Source organism: Mastomys coucha, unplaced genomic scaffold, assembly GCF_008632895.1.
Source record: "Mastomys coucha isolate ucsf_1 unplaced genomic scaffold, UCSF_Mcou_1 pScaffold7, whole genome shotgun sequence".
Taxonomy (NCBI): domain Eukaryota; kingdom Metazoa; phylum Chordata; class Mammalia; order Rodentia; family Muridae; genus Mastomys; species Mastomys coucha.
Window position 1 is genome coordinate 17,375,992 of NW_022196913.1, and position 27,818 is coordinate 17,403,809.

General features: G+C 40.4%; 1 protein-coding gene across 5 annotated transcripts in view; it reads right to left on the reverse strand.

The window, feature by feature from the left end:
* The window catches only part of Mtr (5-methyltetrahydrofolate-homocysteine methyltransferase), a 90,133-nt gene that overhangs the window by 40,959 nt on the left and 21,356 nt on the right, over positions 1-27,818 (reverse strand). For all 5 annotated transcript variants that reach the window (XM_031357994.1, XM_031357995.1, XM_031357990.1 and 2 more), the window contains 10 exons: positions 26,605-26,672; positions 24,221-24,300; positions 21,782-21,894; positions 19,794-19,934; positions 16,059-16,244; positions 12,603-12,782; positions 9,542-9,658; positions 8,827-8,967; positions 3,262-3,351; positions 1,940-2,092 (listed from right to left, as the gene is read on the reverse strand). In XM_031357994.1, coding sequence (XP_031213854.1) covers positions 1,940-2,092; positions 3,262-3,351; positions 8,827-8,967; positions 9,542-9,658; positions 12,603-12,782; positions 16,059-16,244; positions 19,794-19,934; positions 21,782-21,894; positions 24,221-24,300; positions 26,605-26,672 — 1,269 coding nt within the window. The remainder of the gene's footprint in view (positions 1-1,939; positions 2,093-3,261; positions 3,352-8,826; positions 8,968-9,541; positions 9,659-12,602; positions 12,783-16,058; positions 16,245-19,793; positions 19,935-21,781; positions 21,895-24,220; positions 24,301-26,604; positions 26,673-27,818) is intronic.

Below are 27,818 nucleotides of genomic sequence, written 5' to 3' on the forward strand. Positions count from 1 at the left end.
AAAAAAAAAAAAAAAAAAAATTACATTTATCTTAGGTGGACACTAAGGTAAGAGGTGGTATGGTGTCAATGGCTAGCTTTGACATCCAGGGGGTAAACTGAGGCAGGCAGCAGATGGAGGTGCTAAGAGCAGCTGACAAGCAGTCCAGATACTGATGGGGGGGTATTGAAAACAGCAGTCAGTGATTAAAGAAATTACTCAGCAGATTTTTCTCTGAGGGAACAAAGCTTAATTTACTGGGGATGGTACTCCCTATGGCCACTGAAAAACTCTGAACTCTTAATTTGTTGGGGCCAGCAAGAAAGAAAAAGAAAGAAAGAAAACTCATATACACATATACACACTGAGTAAATACAGCAAAAGGCAGACTCTAATACTTTATCCATACAAATACATACATACATGCATACATACATATGTACACGCATACATACAGACAGACAGACATATACATATTCACAAATAGATTAGATGGAACAAAGCTCCAGCAAGCAGGCTCTAAGCATTTCACACATACACATATGTAATATACACACACAACTGGTGGCTGCAGCAAACACCACCAAGACAAGCTTTAAAGATATATACACATACAGATTTGACGGATGGATGGAACAAAGATCCAACATATTCTCACGTAAACTTTACACATGTACATGTATACACACATACTTGGATGGTGGAAGGAACAAAGTTCCAACAAGTTTATTCTTTCCCCTGTGGCTTATATATCCCAGCAAAATCTTTCAAGTCATATAAAATCATAATGTGATTACAATTAGTTTTTTTCTGGTAAATAACTAAAAAAACAATACATTCCCAAATACCTTTACAAGAAGTCACATTACAAACTATAGGTAAAGAAAACAAGTGATTCCCAAGAATTCACATACATTTGTAACTAAGTAACTTACTATAGATTAACAAAGTGTGAGCTAGCACGGGAGTTTTCTCAGCCAGTTTCTCTTACTGGAAGGCAGCAATTTGCAGTTATAAAGAAAGGAGTAATTATTTTATTACCAATCTTTAAAAGTAATCTTGTAAGAATCTTAAAAGAATCACAATTCTGAACTTTATATAAAAATCAGTCATATCTACTTTAAATCCTCAAAATGCAGATCTACTCATCAACAATTCTTATTAAATCATACCAAGAAGCTGAGGGTAAAAATGGGTATAAGAAATCAATTATCACCAGTCCAGCCTCAGTGAGAGTCACGTCAGCCAGGGCTGCCATTGCTCTTGTTCCCTGACCATAAAGGGTCCCTAGCTTCACTAATGAGAGTGTGCCTTTCTTCAAATTGCTCCCTAAGATTTTCTACATCAGAGTCAGTAGCAAAAACATCTAATCCTAGCTTCACTGTTTTTTTTCCCCAATGTTTTCTAAGGGTGGTGGTCACAACTCTGAGTTCTTTCCTAGGTAGTGACTGAATCATGAATCTGCTCCAGCAGCAATGCCTGGATGATAGCAAGCACTACTATTGTGAATGCCAGAGATACTGCCCAGGAAAGGACTGGAAGCCCCTTAGAGTTTTCATATATTCTTAGATTAAGAGTGAAGTGAAGGCAGCAAGCAGAGCAGATCTCCATAACAGCATGAAGTCCTCAGGGTCATGCCTCAACCGAGGTACACCAAGCGTGGCTGTGCTAACTGGTGGGCAGCATTCGTGAGTTCTAAAGCCATTGTCACCTCCTGCATGGCCCTGGCAGTATGGAAATACAGAATATGCAGATTGTGGTGCTAAGAATGTCTGCAAGTTGTCTAACCTGTATACACTGTGAGGATAGACTGGCCAGGGATGGTTCCTAAATATACCCAGAGAAGGAGTGACCAGGTAATGCTTTCAAGTCTATACTACAACCTCAGAACATACTCAAACGCACTACGTACTGAAAAACAGACAAAGGAAATGTTAACATTTCTCTCTATTTTGCCAACCTGAGGTAGAAACATTTTTCCAGCTCCGAAAAGATCCCCAACCACTTTCATGCCATTCATTAGGGGCCCTTCAATTATATTCAGAGGCCGAGGGTATTTTTCCCGGTTTAACCTGGCTTCTTCAGTATCTTCAACAATGTGCTTTTCAATGCCCTTAAAAGAAAAAAAGAAAGAAAAAGTAGGGAGAAAGGAATAAACAGAAAACTGTATTAAGGCCAAAACCAAAGAATGAATCACAGGGATGCTTTAGAACGTGAGTCCCAGAATCAGCCAGACAAGAGTCTGAGTCCCTGTTCTCATCACCAACACAGGCAATTTATTAAGCTTTGGTTTCCTCACTTACAGAATCTCAAAAGTACCAACCTCATGTTTTTTGATAATCACTGTGATATAATTTATCTATGGTGCCTAGCTAATAATAGGAAGTACGCACACAGGAAGAAAAAAAGAGGTATTAGTGAAGACTAGGAATATAACTCAGTGGTAGAGTATATGCTTAACATGTGTGAGGGTCTGGGTTCAAGCCTGAGCATCTGGTTATACGTTAATAATACACACGTCTATGAAATCGGTATCTGCTCAATAAGTTATGGTCATGAGTGTCTTTAACTCTAGCATTCAGGAGGCATTGGCAAGAAGATCTCCGTAAGTTCAAGGCTGGCCAGGGATACACACTAAATCTCAAATAAATAAATCTTCTCTCACTTTATAACATTACTTGGCTAGAATAGGATTCAACACTATAAAGGTTGTTAAAAGGTGAAGTTAAAAAATAACAGCAACAAAAAACAAAACAAACAAAAACAAAAAAACAAATCAAAACAAAATACCATGGAACTTTCCTTCTCTGACTTGCCTGGCCATTGCTTAGGAGCCTTCCTCCAAAGCCCAGGATCCTCAAGAATTGTAGGATACAAACAAATGGTTGACAAACTGAAATATATGACTCTCAGAAGAGTTAAACGTTTATTTCTAGAGCCAAAAACCACTCTGGAACATCTCAGACTCACTACAGGGACTAGGGAGGGTTCTTGACCTCAGAACTCCTAATTGGTCTGGGTGAGTCCTTGCTTCATATGTAGGCCTATCTTGTACCCTGCAGCCACTGAATTCCAGAGCATCTGCCACACCTATCTATGAAAACAGAACTTTGACATCTTTAGACACTGTCAAATGAGCTGAGAGCACTGGCAAACAGACATCTTCAGATTAAAAACCAACAGTCAAAAGTCTAGGGCATCTCCCCCTCCAACTACTGTCAGCAATGGCACCAGGGAGCCACAGTGAGCCACCAGGCTTCCAGTGCAGGCTCTGGTACTCACCTTCACAAGAGCATACTCCAGGCGCTCTTCAATGGAGCCATTCCTCCACTCATCTGTCTGGATGACTTTCTTCCCTCCTGTGCCATGAGTCTGAATTAAAATTAAGACCAAGATGTAAATACAAATGGTACATAGTGAACTCTTTGCAGCAAATAAAAAAATTAGTGTCTTATCCTTCAAGTTTCCAGACCCCAGGGTGTTCAGCATGAATCACGACTGAAGTAAATGATGAGAGAGAAAAATAAAGAAATATTTTAAAATGTGAACTTTTGGTAGAGAGAAGGAATGGTTGTATTTTTTTTCTTTCCTTCTTTCCTAAAATTAACAATTGACATCAGAATATTTCTAGGACACAGGGTTGTCCTCTAACTCCCCAGCTCTCAGGAAGGATCGACATCACAAACACACAGCTGCTGAGAAGCTGGAGCCATGAGCAGTCGTAGTATACTCCGACTCCCAGCACTGGGAACATGAGGCAGGAGAAACATGAGTGCCAGGCCATCATATACTACATAATGAAACCTTGTCTCAAAAAAACTCAAAAGGAAGACTCACGTGGAGGCAGAATGTTCCTGGAGGTGGACACACTGGGCAGTGTAAGATCATCTGCATCAAGATTTCATCGTATCATAAGGAAGGGAGGAAGAAAATAGAGAGAAGGGGACGCTCTAAGAGTACGTGTCTGGGACTGAATGAGTGCAGGATGTGTAACAGCAAGGTAGAAGCTTGAGGAAATAGAGCCAGTTCAGGCACTGATGAAGGGCTTCAGAGAAGTAGAATCCCAGGGAAGAAACTCAGAAAAGGGATGAAGGCACAGTGCAAGTGTCCTGGCACACTGGGTACACTACTCTATGTTTCCCTCCACTGGTGGCACAAGGTGCCCAAATAGGAAATCTCAGTGTTGAGCAGACAGATGGCTCAAGGGATAAGCACTTGCTGTGAAACCTGATGGTCTGAGTTCAATCCCTAGAAACTATATAAACATACAAGGCAAGAACTGGCTCCAGGGATTTCAGATTACCACATGTGTGTCTGCAGGCTCTGGAAGGCAGGGTACAGCTGCTACTACTCGGACCCTCAAAGTCAGGCAGAACAGCTTGGCGAACATTAGCTGAATGACTGAGGACTGACCAGAAGTGATCCTGCTGGAGCAAGATAATGTTTATGCAAGATAAGAGAGGCCAAGCCACAGAAATTCATTCTGGACTTTAGCCTTCAGACAAGTGTAGAAAGGGAGAAGATAGACTCAAAGTTCTGTAGCCAGAGTCATAAAGAAACTCAGAAGAAGGAGTTTTTTGTGATGAAGGCCTGATACAAAGCCATTACATGACAATGACTAGAAGGACAGACGGAACTGGGAAGGATGTCAAGGTGGTAAGCAGAATGACTAATAGGGCACTTCAGAAAATCTAAGCAAGCAATAACTAAGAAAAACCTCTCCTAATGTTCACATTCCCATCACTGATACAGATAAGAATGAAGTCCTAGCAGCCACACAATCAAAACAGTTTCTGACTTGGGAAAGCTCCTTATTAACACAAGAAAGAATGTTGGAAGACTACTGCAAACATCCAGAAAAAAATAATGTGCCACATTCATAAGGCAGTGAAGGAAATATGGGTACAGACAGTGGTAAACACAAACACAAAAACCAGTAAAGACTTCACTTAAGTGAAAAAAACAAACAAACAAACAAAAAAACAGTAGCTGATAGCTGTATCTATAAACTGATTAACCTGATCAAAAAAAAAAATGAACATTCAGAATGAAGCAGTTATTTCATAAGAGGGAGTACACCAACAGCACCTTACTTCTAATCAGTTATTTAAAAGGATGTTCATAATGCAATGCAAAGACAAAACAGAGGGACTGGGGATACAGCTCAGTGACAGGACACTTATCTGGCAGACATGTTCAAATGCTGTGGTTCAATCCCTAAACACACACACACACACACCAAAGACAATGATAACAACACACTGCACACTTTTATGGTGCCTGATTAGAATCTTCACCTCTACTAGTACTCATAATACTGGAAGGTATTCTGCATGCTATTAGAAAAGAGCAGTAATCAGCAACCCAACCACACATCTCACAATCTATGAGCATGACACACTTGTACAACAGTGGCACAGACACTGTGGGTAGGAGAGACCTGAGGCCCACTCCTTTAGATGGAACCTATGCCTGATGCAGCCCAGGTGGTCAAGAGCCTGAGACTAGATGACAGGCAACAAAGCTGGAGAGAACCAAGTACTGTTTTTCTGCTCTACAGATCAGTGTCTCACTCAGCCATCATCAGAGAGGCTTTTTCTTATAATCGATGGGAAATAACAGAGACCCACACCTGAACAATGTACAGAGAGTTAGAAACTTTGAAATACTCACTCCCTAAACAGCTTGTCTTCATTAAACCACTCCCCTCAGGGATTAGGGAGCTATGAGGAACACTGTAAGAGCCAGAGGGGATGGATGACACCAAAGAAACAGTGTCATCCAGACACAACAGGAATGACACACATATGAACCGAGGCAGCATGCAGAGGACCTACAGAGGGTCAAGCCAGATGGGGTTCCAGCCCTGAGAGGGTAACTGGACACAGCTCCCATCCCTAACCAAGAGGTTATCTCCACTTGACAACTGTTTGCAAAAGAAAAGTTGGTCTTTTCCAATGGAGTCTCACAGGGTATATAAACCATATTTCATTTAAGGGCAAGTCCCATGCCCAACAATAGATGGCCAACACAAACAATGCTGATCTGGGAGAAAGGTTTTGTCTTTGTGTTTTTAGAAAAGATGATTAGTGTCTATACAACTTATGGATCAGATATGCTGAAGGGAGGCTACCAGAGGACTAGTTTCCAGAGAATCAAACAAAAAAGTTATCTTGATACTAAAATTTTGTTTTGAGATTTGTATATTACAGAATATACAGCCATGGTGAGTCTCATCCTCAGACATTCTGAACTGACCTGCTTTGAACTCCTGATCTCTTGAACTTTCAGCTGGATCCAGTCAGGACACAGGTATCAGAGACTAAAACAATCATTGTTGTGGCCTTCTTAAGGCCAACCAACCCCAACCCCATTTCTCCCTACCCTTACCCCCAACCTTCAAGATATTTCAATGCCCATATTCAGCTTGAAGAAGTTATGAAGAGTCATTGTCCCAGTTCCCTGGGCTTTGGAGCTGGAAGTGGTTATTCTAAGGTTGTCTTTCTGAGGAATTTAGAAATGATCAGAATTTGACAAGGAGATATAGCTAGAATTGATAATGTAGCCATAATCTCACTTGGTAGAAATCTTTAAAGTTGAAGTTATAATTTCTTCATTGGTATATAATTTGTTTTGATATAGAATCAAGGTTCTCATTGGTATAAAGTTCTTGTATTGATACAAAAATTTTAAAAGTACAGGGCTTAGACCCAGTCCTTTTATAACTATTATTATAAACTGATCTGAGATGATCAAGCCTGTGAGTAAAGGGCCAGATAACAAATTCATGGCTCTGAGTTTATTGTTAGGGTGTTTTGAAGACACTTAATTAGAAATAGTTGAGAGTAGTTAACAGACAACAGTTCAGATTACTTTACATAGATAGTTGGTTTTCAAAAACGTCAGAAATCCACAGATGACATTTAATGTTATTTATTCTTTTGTTGTTGAGACATATCTGCTCCTAGCAGCTCCCCTTTTGTGGATTCAAAGAAGAAATTGAGCATCTCTACCTCTAGGTAAGGTAGTACACTGTGGCTAGGTAGTCACTGGGCAGAAATTGCCTATCTCTCCTGCACACCTGTACTGTTCTAGAGAGGACACAAGTTACAAGTTAGGACAGCTTAATTCTGCCAAGACAGAGTAAGCTAGTCCTTAATAATTCCTGTTTTTCAAAGGTCTGTCAGATGATCCTGCCAGAAGGCTGAAGACTGATGCCCCTGACATACTGGGGCTGTAGGGGCAGGCAGCTCTCTCTACAGCTTGTCTCAGTTCTGGAAGCTGTGTTAGGCTTCCTATATTTTCAGATAATGTTGGTCGTTCTTCAATTTCTGATGGGGTTGAAAGACTACTTATATCTCAGAGCCAACTCAGGCTATTCAACATTGAAAGACATATTTGAGAAGGTAGTTTTCAGATAGTATACAAGCTAAACCAGGTCATAACATACAGATTTTTAAGTCTTTTAAGTTAGGATAGATAACATAGTATTCTATTTAATTGTCAAAGATGATGGACTAGATGTTAAGTGTATCTTATACTTTATAATTTACAAAATGGTAATAGGTGTGCTCAATTTATATTTGAAACAAAGGTTTTTTTATTTGGACAGAAAGGGTGAAAAGTAGCAGAGTTTTTCCCCAATTACTTTAAATATTAATACAAGAAGCCTGTGGTTGGGCAGTGGAAAAGGAAGGTGGGCAGAGAATTTTAGAGATTCTAAAAGGTGGGAGAGAGAGGACAGAGGGAGAAGAAAGGAAGATAGAAGAAAAGAAAGCCCATCCAGATTCCACGTAGCTTTAAACAGCCACAGGTAGCAATGAATACCATATAAGGGATGGATAATTACAGGACAATTTGTCTTATCCAGATGGGCAATTTATATCAATATCAACTGGCTCTGAGTAAATTGTGTAGACGTTTTGTGGGGTGAGAATTTACTGATATAAATCTGACTTATAAATTGCAAGCCTCTAGAATTTTGATTTTATCAAATTACTGGGATTTAGACCTCTAACCAAAGGGAGTAGATGGCTGGAATGTAAGTAGAATCTGCAGCAAGAGAACCACAACTAGTGGCTGCATGGGGCTAGCCATGGAGGCAGCAGGATCGCCGGGGTCCAAGAGCAGCTGGATATAACTCGGGATGGTATCATTTTTTAATATTACTCACAACATTTTTTATTTTTATATTATGGTTTCCAATTTGTGTTTCTATGGGTTTTGTGTATGTGAGTGTGTATTTCTTGTCCTTTTTCTTTTCTTCTTTTTATTCTTTATTATTAGTTGTAGAAGTAGTAGTGGTATGTTTTCTGAAGAAAAGGAGAAAGAAGGCATAGAGTTGGATGGGAGAGAAAATAGAGAAGATCTAAAAGGAGTTGAAGAAGGGGAACCGTGATCAGAATAATATATTATGGGAAAAATTATTTTCAATAAGAAATATGTATGTGCACATAATAGTGTATATATTTAAAAATGACTAGAAGTGGTACTAAAACCTCATCCTACAATGGTTAACTTCAAGGGTAAAATAGTGAGTCATTTTGATTTTCTTTTGACTACTATAATCTATGACTTTTCTACAACTTAATATGAGATATTTCAAATTTAAAAATCAATTTAGAGAAATCTAGGTTCAGAATACTAGAGAGCCTAGATAGGGTCTATTTCTCCCTCCTCATCCTACTGCAACAGCCTCTCCAGAGCTGTAAAAACCATGGTGATGACGATTAATGATCCAGAGATACAACTCTACATTTCTCCTATTCTACAGTAAAGGTCCAGTACCTGCCAGTGAGTAGTGAATTCTAAGACAGGAAAGACACCCCTGGACACTTTTTCCTTTACCTGGGCATATCGTAAGAGTTTCTCAGTAGCCTCAGAGTTTTTGTTCCAGATGAGGTCTTCACAGAGCTGAAGAAGATCCTTATGGATGTCATCATACACAGGGAGGTTGCCGGCATTGACTATTCCCATATCCATACCAAACTGAAGGCAATAGAAAGGAAAATGAGGATTTCCAGTGATACCCTAAATCAGGGATCAGAGAACAACTTTCTAACACAGTCAGTCACTCTTCAACTCTGCTGCAGTCTAAAAGCAGCCCTAGCGCTGGGCCCAGGTGAAGGGGTGAGAGTGCTCTGTTCCTCTGAAGCAGAAGACAGAGCAGGTCAGTTACCCTGCAGAACTCACTGTGGAAGCCCTACTCTAAGTCAAAGTTAGAGTGCCATCATTTTTGTTTCAATTATTTGAAAATTTTTGTGTGTGCATTTGTGATGTATATACATACGATGGCACATGTATGAAAGTCTGAGGACAACTTTGGGTGTTGGTTCTTGGCTTCCATATTGTTTTAGACAAGATCTCTCTCTTGACTGCCACTGGACATGCCAAGCAGGCTGGCACTACAACCTTTCAAGGATTCTGTCTCCATCTCTTATTCTAGAGTTGAAGCTACACACAAGCTCTGAAGTTTCAACAAAAGCCTTCAGGCTTGTGTAGTGAACACTTTACCCACAGAGACATCTTCCTAGCACCTAAGTCAAAATTGGTTTCACCATACCTTGATCGCATGATAAAGGAAAACCCCATGCATTGCTTCTCGAATGGCTTCCATCCCTCGGAAGGAGAAGGATAAGTTGGAAAGACCTCCACTTATTCTGGCTCCTGGTAATGTTTCCTGGAAAGAACGTAAAACTATGAAAAAAAAACTCCTAGTTTACAAAAGCCACCATCAGCCATATCTTGTAAACTTTGTACAAAGTAAAAGTAAAAAGCAAGAACGTCAGAAGTAACTAACTCTGAACTTGTTACTGGACAAAGCTCAGTCTGCCACATTACTGTACCATGTGCTCTGGCTCCTCTTTTATCATAAACCTACCACCTTTACAATGTCACAGAGGCACTGCAGTACAAATAGCTTTTTCTGCTAGACTTAAATGCTGCAGGAAAATTACCTCTGACTATCTTTATAATGACCATGGTAATACATAGCAGTGCAAGTTACACGAAATATTTGCTGAATAAATGACAGGGGAAAGGAGACGGAAAGCAAAAGATTAGGTGCATACATCTGTAAGTGTGCATGTGCATACAATCCTGACCCATTCAAAGCTGGAAGGATTCAGTAACTTAAATGAACAAGCTCTCTATTTCATCACAAATTTGACAAAACATAGAACAAAGGCAGCTGACGTGCCTGTGACAATACCAAGCATTAGCCACGACAACAACAGTAACTCCCACTACAGGTACAGGCCTAAGTGTCCAGAGAGACAGCTTGCCACTGTCTAGCCATTCTACTCCTAGACACATGCTATGGAGAAAATTAGGCATATGTACCTAACTCAGGCATACGTGAGTAACTTGTTAGGTTGATGCTAAAGTAATGATAAGTTCCAAATGTTGACATTTTTTCCTTAATGTTGACATACATTCTTGATGAATTTGGTTACATTATATCCTGCTTTATGGGTTTCTGCTAATTATTTGTTAATGGCTGTGAAGCTTTGCCTTATCCACCATATTCACCTCATCCCTTGACAACATATTGCCATTTATCAAGAATCTTGATAGCATTTTTCAGGAAAAAAATATCCACAATCATCAGGACAGAGAAAACTCTTACCATAAGTTACTGAATTCTAAAGCCTGGACTATGAAAAGATGTTGATTACATGTATTCATTTGGAGGAATGCATAGACAAGCCAGAATGTGTCAAGAGGTCAGAACACAAACTGCAGGAGTCAGTTCTCACCTCCCCTATTATGTAGGAGCTAGGAATCAAATTCAAATCATCACGCTGAACTGATTTCAAGCACATTTACCTGCTGAACCATCTGGCCAGCCTGCAAAACCCTTATTTATGTTAAGAAAAAAAAAATATTTCTAAGTAGCAAAACCAAGTTGATTATAATGGTTCCTATTCTGATTAATGAAGATATGTTTGAGCCTAGTTGCGATTTAAAATTCACTATCTGGGGGCTGGGTATGGTGGTACACTTCTGAGTTTAAGGCCAGCTTGGTCTACAAAGCAAGTCCAGGACAGGCAGAACTCTGTTACACAGAGAAACCCCGTCTCAAAAAACAAACAAACAAAATTTCACTATCAGTAATTGCAATTAATTTTGCACCAACGTAATACAAGAATGCTCACAACAACACTGTTCAACACACCAGTTATCTATCAACACTAGAGTTGTGATTCGGGAAATAGTCGCATATTATATGCTAATAAAAACAAACAAATGTAGCTATAGCAACAACACAGAGGACACTTAAAATGAGGCTGATATGGGCCTGGTAGCACCATAAAGCAAGAGGTTCAAGAGGTTCGTAAGTGTAAACGATTCTAGGCTACACAGTAAGACCCTCTGTCAAAAAGGAAAAAAAAAAAAGAGGTTAAAAAGCATTTGATGATTCAACTAACAATAAGGTCAAAGAGGCCAGGTCAGGTTACGTGGACATACAGCTGACTCTTAAGATTCCTTGGTAGACTAGATTAGAACCCTGAAGGCCTGCTCCTGACATAGCAGCTGGCAGTTCTGGTCATATTTTTATCGCCTCATCAACATGCAACCTTGTTTTGTGCATTTGTTAAAGGCATCCTATGGGATGGAGATGGTAGAGTGGTTAAGAGTGCACACTGCTCTTGTAAAGAGACAAGAGCACCCACATCAGGTAGTTCACAATAACCTCTAACTCCAGTTCCAGGGAATCCAACACTCTGGCTTCCTTTGGCACTTGTACACACACGTAATACATATAAACTCAACCAGGCACACATATATATACAGAAATACATCTTTAAAGACTCCTTATTTGATGTGCACATCTTTAAATATTAACACTGATTTCATGGCCAGCTGCCCTGTGACTTACGTCTGAATAGGGCTTATCCAACAAGCATTTTGTCCACTAGGCACACCACAGATGTCCTGCACTTGTGAACATAGAAAGCACTACCATCAGGACTGAAGGGCATTTTCAAAAAGGGGAAATCACAAACAAAAAGCAGAACAATATGAAAGGGCACTGAACGGAACTAACAAGACACCTGCTTATAGAGTAAGAGTTGAGTGTCCCCAAGGTCATCCACATTGGACATGTGAGGCAAGCCTGCATGAGGGCATGTCCACAGCTAACTATAAAAGCAGCATGGGTACTGACTCAGGTCAAAACTAAAATTTACAACATACATTGGCAAGCACAAAAAGCAATGGATAATAAGTAACAAAATCATTACCAAAAACAATAAGAAAGTCTCAGACTCAGAAACATAAATATCAGAATGAGTTACTTCATGAAGTTGAGAATAAGACATACCCAGAAGGAGAGATATATAGGACAGAAGCCCCATGCCACCTTAGAAAAGTGAAGCTACTATACAGTTCACAACTACTTATCTCCTATATAGACTATATGTTCTCATGTGTGTTATACAACACAATTAAAATAGCATAATATAAAAGATGCAGTCCCTACATTTTAGAAAACAATTTGCTAAGGACAGGAACATTACTATTCTCAACAAATGAGTATGTGTTAGTTGTAAACATTCACTAAACCAAGTTGATAAATTTGAGCTGTGTCTTTGGTAAAGACAGCAAATATTCACACTTACCTTAATGACTCTTGTTGCATGAATAAAATTGATAGCATACAAGTTATGTTCTTCCATTCCAGTACCAATGGTAAGGATGTTGGGGTCAAAGATGATGTCATTTGGATTGAAGCCGACTTTTTCTACAAGTAGATGGTAGGCTCTAGTACACACACTGACTTTAACATCTGTTTCTGTTGCCTGAGAAATAACCAGAAATGTAATTTACAAAAGTAAAGTACTATGTATAAAAATGGCATATGTCACTCATCAAAACCACTCAAATCTCAATGACTGAATTTATTCTAAAAGCAAATAGCAAACCTCTAAGTGTTCATCAACTTATCGAAGAAGAGAATCAATTAAAGACTTTACATTTTCAATATAGTAATTTTACGACCTATCTAAAAATTTCATTCATATGTAATATATTAACAAAGTGGGGCCATTTTCTCTCTGGTGACTTTCTAAGGTGGGACCGGCCAGGAGGCACAGGCCTCACCAGTCACAGGAGAGTCGCAGAGCAGCAGGGACAGGATCCTCTCAGCCTCCAAGTGACAGCAGTGGATCTGCAATCCTCTCTGCCCCTTCCCTGCTAGTGGAGAGCCTGCCTCCAGGAAGTGCTTTAACCCAGGGACTCTGGTGAGATCCGCCATTTTCTCTCTGGTGATTTTCTTTCTTTCTTTCTTTCTTTCTTTTTTTTTTTTAAACTTTTATTGCATTATGATGAGAAAAGTTACATGATTTCAATTTATCTGAATTTGTTAACATTTAAAAACATATTTTAATCAAATAGAATTGAATCACATTCTTGTTCCCCTTTTGTACCACCGCTCCTCCCATAGACCCCCTTCAATACCTACAATATCTTTTTAATTGTATTCCTTAAAATTTATAACAATAAAAGTAATATAAAAGTTGTTTGATATAAAACAACAATCAATTTAACAGACTTATGTAGATGCTCATCTACAGCAATAGTGAAAATACATTTTTCTCAATATAAATTTTAAATAACTCCAAACATATTAACTATATACTTAAAAATAATACATCACTACTAGTATTTTCTTAAATGAACATGAATATATAAAGTCAATTTGTTTGTTTTGTATTTAGTAGAGTTTAAAATCTTGGCTCTTACTGTGGAACAAACCCAAAATAAGAAAAATTTTTAGACATTGGGTTTCATTATAATAAGGCTGTATTTCAATGACCCTCACATCACCAAAGGATTTTACCTCCATCATAGCTAAGCTGAGAGTTGACAGTTCTGCTGCTCCAGGGAATGAATTGTAGGCACAATTTTTGGATACAGACTTCCTGCTATGGTCAAAGCTATTTGACTTGATCAGAAATGATAAAGGAAACATAACAACAGACACTGAGGAAATCCAAAAAATCATGAGATCCTACTACAAAAGCCTATACTCAACAAAACTGGAAAACCTGGATGAAATGGACAATTTTCTAGACAGATACCAGGTACCAAAGTTAAATCAGGATCAGATCAACGATCTAAACAGTCCCATATCTGCTAAGGAAGTAGAAACAGTCATTAATAGTCTCCCAACCAAAAAAAGCCCCAGACCAGATGGGTTTAATGCAGAGTTTTATCAAACCTTCAAAGAAAACCTAATTCCCATACTCTTCAAACTATTCCACAAAATAGAAACTGAAGGCACTCTACCCAATTGGTTCTATGAAGCCACAATTACTCTGATACCTACACCACACAAAGACCTAAGGAAGAAAGAAAACTTCAGACCAATTTCCCTTATGAATATCGATGCAAAAATACTCAATAAAATTCTTGCAAACCAAATCCAAGAACACATCAAAATGATCATCCATCATGACCAAGTAGACTTCATCCCAGGGATGCAGGGATGGTTCAATATACGAAAATCCGTCAACGTAATTCACTATATAAACAAAGTCAAAGAAAAAAACCATATGATGCTGAGAAAGCATTTGGTGATGATTCCTTCATGATAAAAGTCTTGGAAAGATCAGGAACTCAAGGCCCATACTTAAACATTGTAAAAGCAATATACAGCAAGCATAACCACTATGAAGGTCGATTCTCAATGTGGAAAGAGGTGTTCTTGAAAAATGATAAATCCCGCTCTAATATGTACTTCAGTCTTTAGGAGCCTACATGGTGGGAGGATCCCACTGTTAGGATGGGAACACTAAGTCTACCGAAGAACTGTTTTTAACCGGACACGTCTTCAACTTTAGGGAGTTTAGGTTACTTCAGTAACCTCACTTGATAGGCAAAAAAAGAGGCACAAGCTTGTAATTTTTATCTGAGCCAACTGGGCACAGAGTTGCAATGTATAGAGTCGAGTATTATTCCATACCAAAGACATCATGAACATGCTCCTAGGATAGGAATTTACTTCCAGGTCTAGAACAGATACACTATGACTGACCACTCTACAACCTAGGTAGGCCCTTGTCATATTGTTCTCATGGTATCTGCTACCCCAAGAACAGTACCTAGATTCTGGCCACCAAGTGAAGAAATGGACCTCAGAGTGAGGCCTAGTAGAGGCCACTGTAGGAAGCATCCTATTATGTATCATTTTGGCACTGTGAAGCACACACGCTGGTAAGCCTCAGTTACCCTTAGGGGTCTCACAGATCCATATGAATCTCAGCAGAATGAGATGAAGGATACCTCAGTCAGGCAGGGTTCTCAGTTCTGAGGGACTTTTGCTTGTTTTGTTTGTTTCATAGTAATGGTACCTGAGACCAGCTGAATTACAATCTTGAGGCTGGCTCCAGCAATTCAGGAGCCCAGGGTGACGTTAACAAACAGCCGACACTGAGAAGAACTTTTTGGGAATGATTAACAAGTGTGGCCTTGTTGAAGGCGTTGTATCACTGGGTGAGGGCTTTCCCAGTTTGTGTGCCGTCTCACACAGTCCTTCCCTCCCTTGTAGCGGTGGATCAGAAGTAAGCTCTCAGCTACTGTTCCAGAACCATGTCTGCCTGTCTGCCTGTCTGCCTGTCTGCCTGCCTGCCTGCCTGCCTGGTGCCATGCTCCTTACCATGATGAACATGGACTCTAATCCTCTCCAACCATGAGCCCTAAAGAATGTTTTCTTTAAGTTGCTTCAGTCAAGGGGTGTTGTCATAACAAGAAAGTAACTAAGATAGTGGTATTCTATTACAGTAGCACAAAATGAACAGTCAAGACTCTTTATTTTTCTTCCAAATGCATAACCAGCTGTCTGTCCTAGTAATTTAGTGAATCATTCAACCATTTCCTATTGGAAAAAAAAAGAGAGAGAGGTTTTCTATTGATATAAAGAATCATATTTCCAGAAATATATTATTTGTGTGTGTGTAAATTTATGTGCAAAGATAAGCATATATACATATCTGTGTGTATATACATATAGCTATTTCAGACTTTTTTTTTCAGTGCTTTCTCACCTGGGTGCCAGCCCAACAGACACCACTTACCTGTCCTTCCTCATCAAAAGCCATAACCACCACAGCAGCTCCAAATTTCTTAATCTTCCGGGCCTTCTCCAGGAAGTCCCCCTCCCCCTCCTTCAGACTGATGCTGTTGACTATGCACTTCCCTTGGCAGCACTTCAACCCAGCTTCAATCACAGCAAAATTGGAAGAGTCAATGCACAGGGGCACCTGAGGCAGAAGGACAGGAAGATCATGGGTCACAAGTCACCACATGTCCCCTTTTGAGGGGTTCCAAAAATGCTCTATTTCTTCTTTAGGAAACAATAAACAAATTTAAGGTGTTAGAAGTAGGATTTTAATATATTTACTTAAGCTTAAAGTTCAAATATTTAGAGTAAGATCAGCTCACAGGAGACTATGCGCATGGACAGACAGGGATCCAAGAGGATTCCCAAGTATTCACCCTAAGGCAAACACCTTCTCTAGTTTCCAGCACTCTACTCTGACTCATATTAGGGTTGACTCTCTTGCCCTTTGGGAACAACCCTATGGACAAGTTACTCAAATTAATCTTCTCTTTATAAAAACAAATTCCTAAATAGAAAAAAAAATTATTAGAAAGGAAAACCAGATCTAATCCTCTTCCCTCCAAAAACATTAATTGCTAAAAACTAAAACAAACAACTCAGATGAACACATGAGAGATCACGGTCTAATCCAGTCTCTGCTCCAAGACATGTGAAAAGAGCAGCTCACTGCTCCAAAGAAATAAGCCTGGCAGGATAGCTGACTCAGGACTGTTATGTAGGCAGTCAGTCAATACGTGGCACACAGGGCCTTGGCTTCACCAGGCACACCAAGATAATGATTAAACAAGTAACAAGAGGCTAGAATACAGCACAGCAAAAAGAACAAGGCGGCAAGGAGTGGATCTGTCTCAGCAACAGAGTACCCAACACCTATGAGGCCTTGGTACTGTTTCCCAATACCATAAACACACATAATTATTAAATTGTTTTAAAAGGGGAGTGGGGTGTGCTTAGGGAAGTAGCACGACTGGTGGAGTTCTTGCAGAGGTCCCCAGTTCGTCAACTGGTGGCACAAACCTATAATCCTAGCAACAGAAGATGTAGGTGGGAGAATAAGAGGTTCAAGGCTATCCTCAACTAAATACTGATTTCCAGGCCAGAGTAGGATATAAGAAACCATTTTTTTTTTAAAAAAAAAAAAAAAAAAAAGGCCTACCAATTTTTACTGGAAAAGGGTCAAATACAATGGCAGTAATTACCAGGCCAGTTGCAAATACTCTGGGGTTTTAACTCTACTACTGAAGATGTACTTTGTGTTTTTAGAGGCAGGCTCTTGGAGTCTCACTATGTAGCCCATGCTGGTCTCCAATTGTGATCTTCCTTAGCCTACCTCCCTACTTAGCAGCACAGTTTTATATTCTATCCTAATGGCCAAAATTTGGGCCCCAGCAAATTTAATAGTAGATAAAAACCAGGAAAGAAAGGTCACTGGTTGCAGCAATCAGAGCACAAACAAGCTCTTGCAGGGCATACAGACCTCCACAGTTAACAAGAGACTCCCCATCACAATCCATGAATTAAGTACTGTCTTAGTCAGGGTTTCTATTCCTGCACAAACATCGTGACCAAGAAGCAAGTTAGGGAGGAAAGGGTTTATTTAGCTTAATTCTGCATTGCTGTTATCACAAAAGAAGTCAGGACTGGAACTCAAACAGGTCAGGAAGCAGGAGCTGATGCAGAGGCCATGGAGGGATGTTCCTTACTGGCTTGCTTCCCCTGGCTTGCTCAGCCTGCTCTCTTATAGAACCCAAGACTTCCAGCCCAAGGAAGGCACCAACTACAAGGGGCCCTACCTCCTTGATCACTAATTGAGAAAGTGCCTTACAGCTGGACCTCATGGAGGCACTTCCCTAACTGAAGCTCCTTTCTCTGTGATAACTCCAGCCTGTGTCAAGCTGACACACAAAACCAGCCAACACGTACCATGGGTGTGGCCAGGACCAAAAGCTTATCAGTGTGCTTGGCTCTAAAGAGAGGCAGGCTTCTTCCCAAGGCAGTTCATCAACAGCACCCCACCACGCTCTGATTCAGATTGATTCTGAACAGAGCTCTGAGCTTTTCTGAACTGACAATCTCAAAGGGCTACTCCCAGAAAAGTGGTAGGGCTTTTAGCAAGTTTTAGTACACAGAGAAGATGGGTAAATACAATTCAGTGCTTACTACAGGCTTTCTTAAGTTCTTTTTTTTTAAAGGTTTATTTTATTTATTTCATGTATATGAGTACACTGTAGCTGTCTTCAGATACACCAGAAAAGAGTATCAGATCCCATTACAGATAGATGGTTGTTGAGCCACCATGTGGTTGCTGGGAATTGAACTCAGGACCTCTGGAAGAGCAGTCAGTGCTCTTAACCACTGAGCTATCTCTTGAGCTCCTCTTAAGTTCTTTTTTTTTGTCCCCCCTGAGACAGGGTTTCTTTGTTGTAGCCCTGGCTGTCCTCAAACTCAGAAATCTGCCTGCCTCTGCCTCCCAAGTGCTGGGATTAAAGGTGCGTGCCACAACTGCCTGGCTCCTATTAAGTTCTTGCTAGGCCTAGTTTTTGTTTTTGTTTTTGTTTTTTTAATGGAACCTAAAAATATGAAACTCTAGAAATAGTTTCTTTAAAACAAAAAGCAAGCAAGCAAACAAACAAACAAAAAACCCTTAAAAGTCAATCAGGGTGGATGTAGCAGGAATTCAAGGTCAACCTTGGCTGCATAACAAATTTGAAGGCAGCCATGGGTACTACAGTAGACACCCATCTCAAAACCAAAACCAAAACCAACACACACACACACAAACACATGCACGCGCACACGCACACACCATGGCAGGCTAGCAGTAGCATTACAGATCAAGTCTCATAGACTGATTGAGAAGCAGAACACACAGAACTTCATTTAATGACCCAAAATGAAATGAAGTTTTTAGTTTGAACCATCTAAAATGTTCTAAACAACAGATACAAAAAGACTTTCACCTTCTTTAACATTTACTTTTTACAGCAGAGGCAGAGGCAGACAGATATTTAAGACCCTGTCTCAAAAACAAGCAAGCAAACTTTTGTGCATGTGTGTGCATGTTTGTGTCTGTCTGGGATCTGTATACACAAATGAAGATGCCTGAAGTAGGCAAAGAAGTTGGATCCCCTGGAGCTGGTATCAACAGGCAGTTGTGAGTTTGCAGAAGTACAGGGAACTAAACTCAGGTCCTTCACAGGAACAGCACATGTTGTTAATCACTGTGCTGTCTCTCCAACCCCTAACTTTAACCTTTTAAAGAACAAGTATAAACAAAGACATGATACCTTGATTGAACCATTATACGTCACTGTCTGATAAGCCTAACAATGTCTCTTCTTGCAGTAAGGAAGCCTTAACTGAACTCCATTCTCCACGGTGGGAATAGAATCAGTGTGGCAGCAATGGCTAAGTGCATCCCTCTGAGATACAACAGTCCAGTCAACGTACAAAACTCAGTCTCTTGAAGCCTACTTCTCCCAGATGCCTGTCAACAGCCAAGCTAAAGCCCTACACTCTCCAAAATCTGCTCCACGTGGACAGACTGCTTGGTTAAGAAATCTCAGAATGAGAATTAACAGTATAGTATAGAAAAAGAGGACCAGTTCCTAAGTGGATGGATAGACAAGGCCAAATGAACAACAGCAAGCCAGGTAAACACTCTTAATGATTGTCACCCTTGTACAACCTTGGCAATGTCAGGCTCAGAAGCAATGAAGTTGCAAAATTTGGTCATTGCACTGGGACCATCCAGCATGCCATCATCCATGTTGATATCCAGCACCTGAGCTCCCATTTCCACCTGCACTTTGGCAATGCTCAGGGCTTCCTGGAAAAGGAATGGAAGAAGCATGGTTAGGAGCTGTCTGGGCAGAATAACTCCTCCCATCCCCAGAGGTCCTTTGTTACTGAAACAAACACACAGGCTCTCCCTGTCTGCCCAACACTCAACATTGGACCAGTAACCCTTTCCACACACCCTCTCACTGTTTGGAGTCCACCAAAGCAGCTTCCTGCCATGAGGCAACCAACACCCACACTAAAAAAGAAAACTCTAGGGGATCCTAAGAAACAGTAATTAACAATTCCAAAAACGAGGCTAATCCTTAATCCTAACACTGGGAGGCAGAGGCAGGCAGATCACTGAGAGTTCAAGGCCAGTCTGGACTACATAGTGAGTTCCACCAAGACAGCCAGAAGTACATAAGACCCTGTCTTAGGCAGAAGTGATGAGGGCTAAATCTATAGGCTAGAAAGAGGGTCCAAAGAGTAAGGGCATGTAACACACCTAGAGCCATGAAGCTCTAGGGTCGTATCTCAGGACACATGTAGCAAGCCAGGCTTCCCACAGAATGCCTCTGACTCCAGCTCTAAGGATGCAATGCCCTTTTCTGCATGTATACACACCATGTGCATAAACTCATAATAAGCACACAAAGTAAGTATATTTTTTTAAAAAAAATTAAATTTTTTAAAATTCAAATCCTGAAATTAAAAAAAAAAAATCATTAAAACTCAAAGGGCAGTGAGATGGCTCTGGTAAAGGAGTTTGATGCCAAACCTGACACTCTAAGAGTTTGATCCCCAAAGCATCAATGTGGGAGAAGAGAATCAACTCCTGCAAGTTGTCCTTTGACCTCCACATGCACGCAACGGATTGCATATGAATGTTCAAGTACAAATGCATGCAAGCACCACACACACACACACAGTAAATTAATTAAAAGAAAAAAATTTTTGACACAGGGTCTCACTATGTAGACCAGGCCAGCCTGAACTCAGAGAAATCTACCTGCCTATGCCTTTCAAGTGCTGGGATTAAAGACATATATCACTATGCCCAGTTTAAAAAAAAAAAAATTAAGTCACAGTAAAACAAAACAAACAAAAACAACCTAAAACCTCAACCATTTTCCTCCATATTTAATTTCATATTTGTAGAAAAGTAAGCTCTATCCAGATGTCTTGGGCATGCATGCACTGTGTGGATTAAATATGACTCATCTTCAGTATTACAAAGCTTAAAAATTCAGAGTTCTCAAGGCAAGGGCCTGTTCATTTTGTTTTATCCTGCAGCTAACAAGGTCAGCAATACCTTCATCAGTAAGCATCTGATGTGATCAGATGAGGAAAAATTCTCTTTGGAAGGAGCAGAGATGATCCAGCAGTTAAAAATACTTGTTCTTGTAGAGGACCCAGGTTCAGTCCCCTGGACCAACACGGCACTTCAAAACCATCTGTAACTCCATCTCCTGGGGATCCCATGGGCACTAACCAGGCACATACATGGTGCATATACATTCACATAAGCAAAATGTTCATATACATAATAATTTTTAAAAAGCCAAGGGGCTTTCACTTTCCATAGAACAGTTTCAGAGAGGCCAAAATGGAAAGTACTCCCAAATATCCAAACTTAACAATGCAAGGCCAGAAGCTGGACCCTTCTGAGCCATCTCCCTCCATCCCTAAACATAATGCTTCTGGGGCAGTGGCAACAGCAGCAGCTTCAAGTCTCCAGCAGCCTCACCTCCTGCCAGATGCCATTAGCATCCCTACGGACTTCCAGCAGCCCTGCAATAGAACCAGCCAGAACTCAACACTTTGCTGACATGCAGCCTCCCCAGAGGCACAGCAATGCCCCCGAGGGGGGAGGGGTCTCATGAGGATGCTCACTTCATAGTTTCCTGCCATGATGAGTTTAGCAAATTTCCTGGATCCTGCCACATTACAGCGCTCTCCAATGTTAACAAAGTTGGTGTATGGTCCAATCCTGAAGGGCTCTAGACCTTAAAAGGAGAAACATTTTGAAAAAATTCTTGAAAATGCACATGGATGACATGAAACAAAATATTTTCAGCAAAAAATGTCCATCTGAGTAGATGGAACAGGAGATCTAATAGGGAAGCAGGTTCACAATCTTTCCTTTTCTGAACACGAAAATGGCTACTTGTTTCAACTGTACTTACAACCAGACCTCCAAGGGAAAAAACACTGCAGAGCTCTGTGCTACAAGTACCCCCAGTGGGCTGAACCATAAACCTCTGAAAATGAAGGAAAAGTCTTCATCGCCCTTACATAACTAAGGGCCTGCGGCAAGCACCAGGAAGAAACTTCCAATCAAAAGAGGACTGAGCTTGAGCAGGTCTTGTCACGCTGCCCCAGTTGCTGTGAGTTCATATGAGGAGCTACTCTGCTGTGTCTGGAAACCCCTGCTTGGTGCTGCTACCCACAGCCTCTGAAAATCCCAAAGCCTTGGGAGGAAGGGGGCTGTCATGTCTCATTTGAGGTAGAGCTGGTCCAGGGAGGGGGACACAAAAACCCCACCATGAAGTGAGAAGCTATTGGCATCTGGCAGCTGCTGGGATACAGGGAAACAGGGAGGAACAGAAGGAGAGGGAAATACAGTGTGTTATTTTTCTTTTCAAAACTAGTTGGGTGATACCAACTGATCTTGAGAGGGGGAAGAAAACTAAAATTGGATAGAAAGGGATAGCAGAGTGGAAAGCGTAGTTGTTAGAAGAGTTGGGGTATGTGTCAATATGTTCAAATATGTTGTATAAAATTCTCAAATAAAGAATATTGTAAAAACAATTATTGAATCAGACATGGCGGTTCACAACTGTAATCCCAGTAATGTAGCTTGTAGAAATTTGAGGCCAACATATATTACTCTGTAAAATTCTACCTCAAAAAAAAATTATTTTTTCCTTTTTTTGCTCCATTGATGCTCTGTCAGAAATCAGCTTACAAATGAATGGATCAAACATCTTCACCCCATCAACAATGTATGTGAAAGGTTACTTCATCTCTTTCATTGAGAGACCATGAACCTGAAACTAGCACTAAAACTTGATGAGGGAGGGCCCGGATGGAGATCCAGGAGTCACGGTGGCAGTCCCTGTGAAGCATCCAAGGCAGCCATTGGGCTTCTGGCATAGTATCACTGTATTTGCTAAGGAGTAATAGCATCTCCCCTGGCACAGCCTAATTCAGAGGCAAGTACCAAGTAATACATGTAGATGCATTATACTCAGGTAAAAAAGCAATAAAGACCATGATGTGTCACAGAAAAGGCTCTCATACTGCCTTTATTTTAAAACTTTTATAAGAAGCAGTCTCCCCGAATAGCCACGGGCAGGCTCTGGAGATACATGGCCTTAATGAGTAGGATCACTTAAGTGGGTCTACAAACCTGAGATAACTGCTCACACAACCTTTCAGCTTACAAATCAGCCAAGTGTCTCTACCTTAATTACATAAAAATAAAGCACAAAATTAGCATCATCTATCACAGCTAAAAAAAAAAAATGGCCCTTGAGTCCTTTGCCAAAGCATTATATATAAAAACAAAACAAAACAAAAAAAAACAAACAAACAAAAAAAAAAAAAACCAGTATTAGCAAGAGGAAGATTATGAATATGGAGTAGGTAACTATACAGATATTCCAGGCCATTTGTTCACAGACTCACTTTCTACGGTTTCAGCTGCTGCCTTTTCTCAGTGCTAATGAGCCTTGTGCCCTGACCTTTCATAGACTCTGCAGGATTGTCTACCAGGCACATAGGGATGACCACCACTAAATGCTGAGGGTGCTTGTGTGATCTGAGGGCATTCTACCAAGTGCTTCTGATGCAACAGGGATGACATGTCAGATAACGAAGCAGTACTTCTATTGTTTACCATTACTACTAAGGTTAATAAAAGTATTCTTCAGATTGGACATGGTGGCACATACTTGTAATCCTAGCACTCAAAAAGTGGAGACAGGAAGATTGCTACTTTGAGGTGACCCTTGGCTATACAGTGAGACTGTCTTTCTACACTACCATTTTAGGAAAAAAATAAAAACAGCCAGGCATGGTGATATACATCTTTAATCTTAACACTAAGGAGACAGAGGCAGGTGGATCTCTGGGAGTTGAGGCCATTTTTACCTGGAAATTAATCTTTCCATTCCATCCCTAGAAAAAAAAGAGTTCTTTAGTAAAATTTACCTAAGTGCCAAGAAAACTAAGCACTCTCTGACCTAATAAGCTTCCTGGCATAAATATCACTATCCACTTAGAATAAGCACATTAAAACGTCAGAACAACTACATCCTCATGACTTACCAGACAGTAACATATGCCCTTCAAAAACACTAGCAGGGGGAACTCTCGGCTTACAATTTTTCACAGCTTCTGCAATTTCCCTAAATTAAAAGAGAAAACACTATATTCATTAATTCAGAGTAGCATAAATTTAATTAAGCTAATTTCCAGCTATGAAATTAATTCTGCATCACTATATCCATGCACATAATGATATGCCTACTTAAATGTACAGTAGCAGTTACATCTGTCAGCTTTCTCAGCAACAGAAAGCTCATCATCACTGACTGTGCTGCCTGTGCCATCACAGTCATGAGCCTGGAGCTCCGAAGGTCTACACAAATGCCAACTGCTAACCTCTTCCCCCTTCCCCCAGCCCACAGATAGTCTTTACAAATCCACACCCAGAACATGTTGTTGCTACTTAATCAACAGTTCAACAACTTCAAAAAAAAAGTCTGTAGCTCTGGGAAATAATAGAAAGGGGGGAAGAGAGGGCAGGTGAGAACAGGTGCATTTGTTTTAGCTATAGCAGGCACAGAGCAGAGAGAGAACAGATAAATACAATTGCTCCTCTCTTCAAAATTTGTTTCAGTTAACCACAGTCTCTGTAACATTGTCAACTTTAATGAATCCTGTGTTTGATAAGCCATACAAATCTAGCTTCTGTTTACCAGGAACTGTAGCTACTGCTCACTCTACTGTCCCCAAATTAGTACGTAGATGAGTAAGTAAAAGCGGGAGTTAAACAGACAGGTATAGATATCAACATACAAATACACAAGCTAGAACAACGTCTCATTTTAAAGAGGAAGTGATCTAAAAAATGAAGAATCAGTCCGTGATCCAAAGATAAGATACTTCAACTATAACATAAAAAATTTAACCTAGAGACGTTGCAGGTGTGGCTGCATCTCTCCCTTGTCCATGACCCTTTCCTCTCTCACCCCTCACCAACTGTGAGCAGGTGAGGTCCTTGGGGTCATGAGAGCAGGACAGCTGTCCCTGTCCTTCACCTGCTGCACCACCTCACCTGGGCAACACCACAGAGCTGGCCCTGGATATGAGGGCTGCAGGGGAGCCAGCCCTGAGGGCATGAGCACAGGAGAGCTGGCCCTGTCTCTTGTTTGCTAGGAGATGGTATGGACTAGGGAGAGGCACCCTCCTTCCCTCTCATCCCTTGCCATCTACAGCCGGCAGAAGAGCTGGCCATGTCCCTCACCAGCTGTAACACTCAGGAGAGTGGGGCCTGCACCTCACCTGGGCAGCAGGGTAGAGCTGGCCCAGGTTGCAGGGGGTGAAGGGTGGGGTTGCTTGTAGGGGACCTCCAAGGGCATGAGACCTGGAGAGGAGGCTGTCCAGCTCTGAGACCTCTCAGGCCCAGATCCAGGGCTTTGAATTGACCGACCCCAACATCTACCCCATTGATGAACTGCTTGAGTGCATGAAGGGGCTGGTCCTACAGATCTAAAACTATAAGATGTCCATGACACAGGACAACAACAGGTATCTGGCCCCAGTGAGGTTCCAGTATTAATACCGTAGCCAGAAGCCACCTACCAGACCAATGAGTCATTGCAATGAACATTTATAAGCAAAGAAGTGTAGACAAAAGAGTGTACTATAGGACATACTATGACACACTATAGCTTCCACATGGAGGCTGCAAGGGTGGAGGACAGGTACAAGGGGAGGGGAAGATGAGTAGGACTGGGACGCATGATGTGAAATTCACAAAGAACCAATAAAAAGTTTTTTTAAAAGATGTATAAAAATGGAGATGTAGGCATGGTGGGTTAAGAGTAGGTGATGAGTATGTACAAAATCCCTGGGTTCAATTAACAGCACCAAAAAGACAAATACACAGTAACTTTATAGTTGTTAAGAATCTCGGGGGCTGGTGAGATGGCTCAGCAGGTAAGAGCACCATCTGCTCTTTCAAAGGTCATGAGTTCGAATCCCAGCAACCACAAGGTGGCTTATAACCACCTGTAATAAGATCTGACGCCCTCTTCTGGTGCGTCTGATGACAGCTACAGTGTACTCATTTATAATAATAAATAAATCTAAATAAATAAATAAATAAATAAAAGAATCTCATAGAAGCCAGGTGTGTGGAGGCACTCACCTTTAATACCAGCACTCAAACAACAAAGGCTAAGTCAGGAGGACTCAGGAGGCCAGCCTGGGCTATACACAGTGAGAAGCAGGCCAAATCTAAGCTACATAGCAAGATCCTGCCTCAGTGGCACACAAGGGGAGGAGGACAAAGTAAATATCATCAAAATTATATACATGTGAAACTCTCTAAAAATAAAAATACCATTAAAAATAATCAATAAATAAAACCAAACAAATTTTAAAGCAAAAAAAGAAATAAAATAAAATAAAGAGGTAACTATTACCTGATGTGATCAGGTGTTGAACCACAGCATCCACCAACTATATTCACCAAGCCATCCACAGCAAAGTCCTGTACTTAGGAAAAGCAAGTGCAACTGAATTCTAAACTTATCAAACCAAACTCAACATAAGAGCATGCACTTTCTACATTTGCTGAATAAGATTATACTAAAGAGGTATAAACATATTTCCTTTAGATACAAAAAAAAAAGTCATAAGCCCTAGGTAAAAGATACACAAGAGAAATAGTCCAGGTACTAGGAAACCTTTTGTGCTGTCTGAAACACAGTAGAAATGTTATCTTCCTATATAAAGAAATGAAACAGTTTTTTACCCATATGCTGGGCAGAATAAATGTGAAATGGACAATGAATTTTCAAATAATATGAGTATCAGTTTTTTTCAATTTAATTTTAAGTTTCTTAAGATAAAAAATGGCCAGGTGGTGGTTGCACACATCTTTAATCCCAGCACCCAGGTGGTTCAAAGCCAGCTTGGTCATACAGCAAGTCCAGGAAAGCCAGGGCTACACAGAGAAACCATATCTCAAAACCCCAAAATGTGAAAGAAAGGAAAAAAGGAAGAAAGAAAGAAAGAAAGAAAGAAAGAAAGAAAGAAAGAAAGAAAGAAAGAAAAAAAGAAAAAAAGGAAGGAAGGCAAGGAAGGAAAGAGAAAGGAAGGCAGAAATAGAGAGAGAAAGAAAAGAAAGAAAGCAAAAGAAAATCCTCTATCACATTAGCCATGTTTTAAGTACTCTATCAAACACATGGGGTAAGGCACCATACTGATCAGCAGGATCTGGAGTAACCAAAGGCTAATGAAGAGGCTAAGAAAGCAAAGTACCAAGATTATCTACTTAAGATAATTGAAATTATGATCTCAGTACTCAGGAGTGTGAGACAAAAGAATCATGAGCTCAAATACAGTCTGTAGAAAAACCCCTCTCAATAGAAACAAACAAAAAATAAATCCTGAAATCCTAAGAACTGACTTAGAAACAGTCTAGGAGAAAACATCAGAGCCCGGAGCTAAAAATTCAAATAATGAAGGAAAACAGAGATAGCATCAGGACATGAACGCACTAAGCAATAGCAGTACGCAACATGGTCTCAAAAACAGAGTCAAAAATGGCAAGTACAACCAAGAGAAGGAGGATTTGCAGGTAACAACAGGCAGCCACATGGACATTTAGTCCACACAGCAGTTTCAAGTGAAT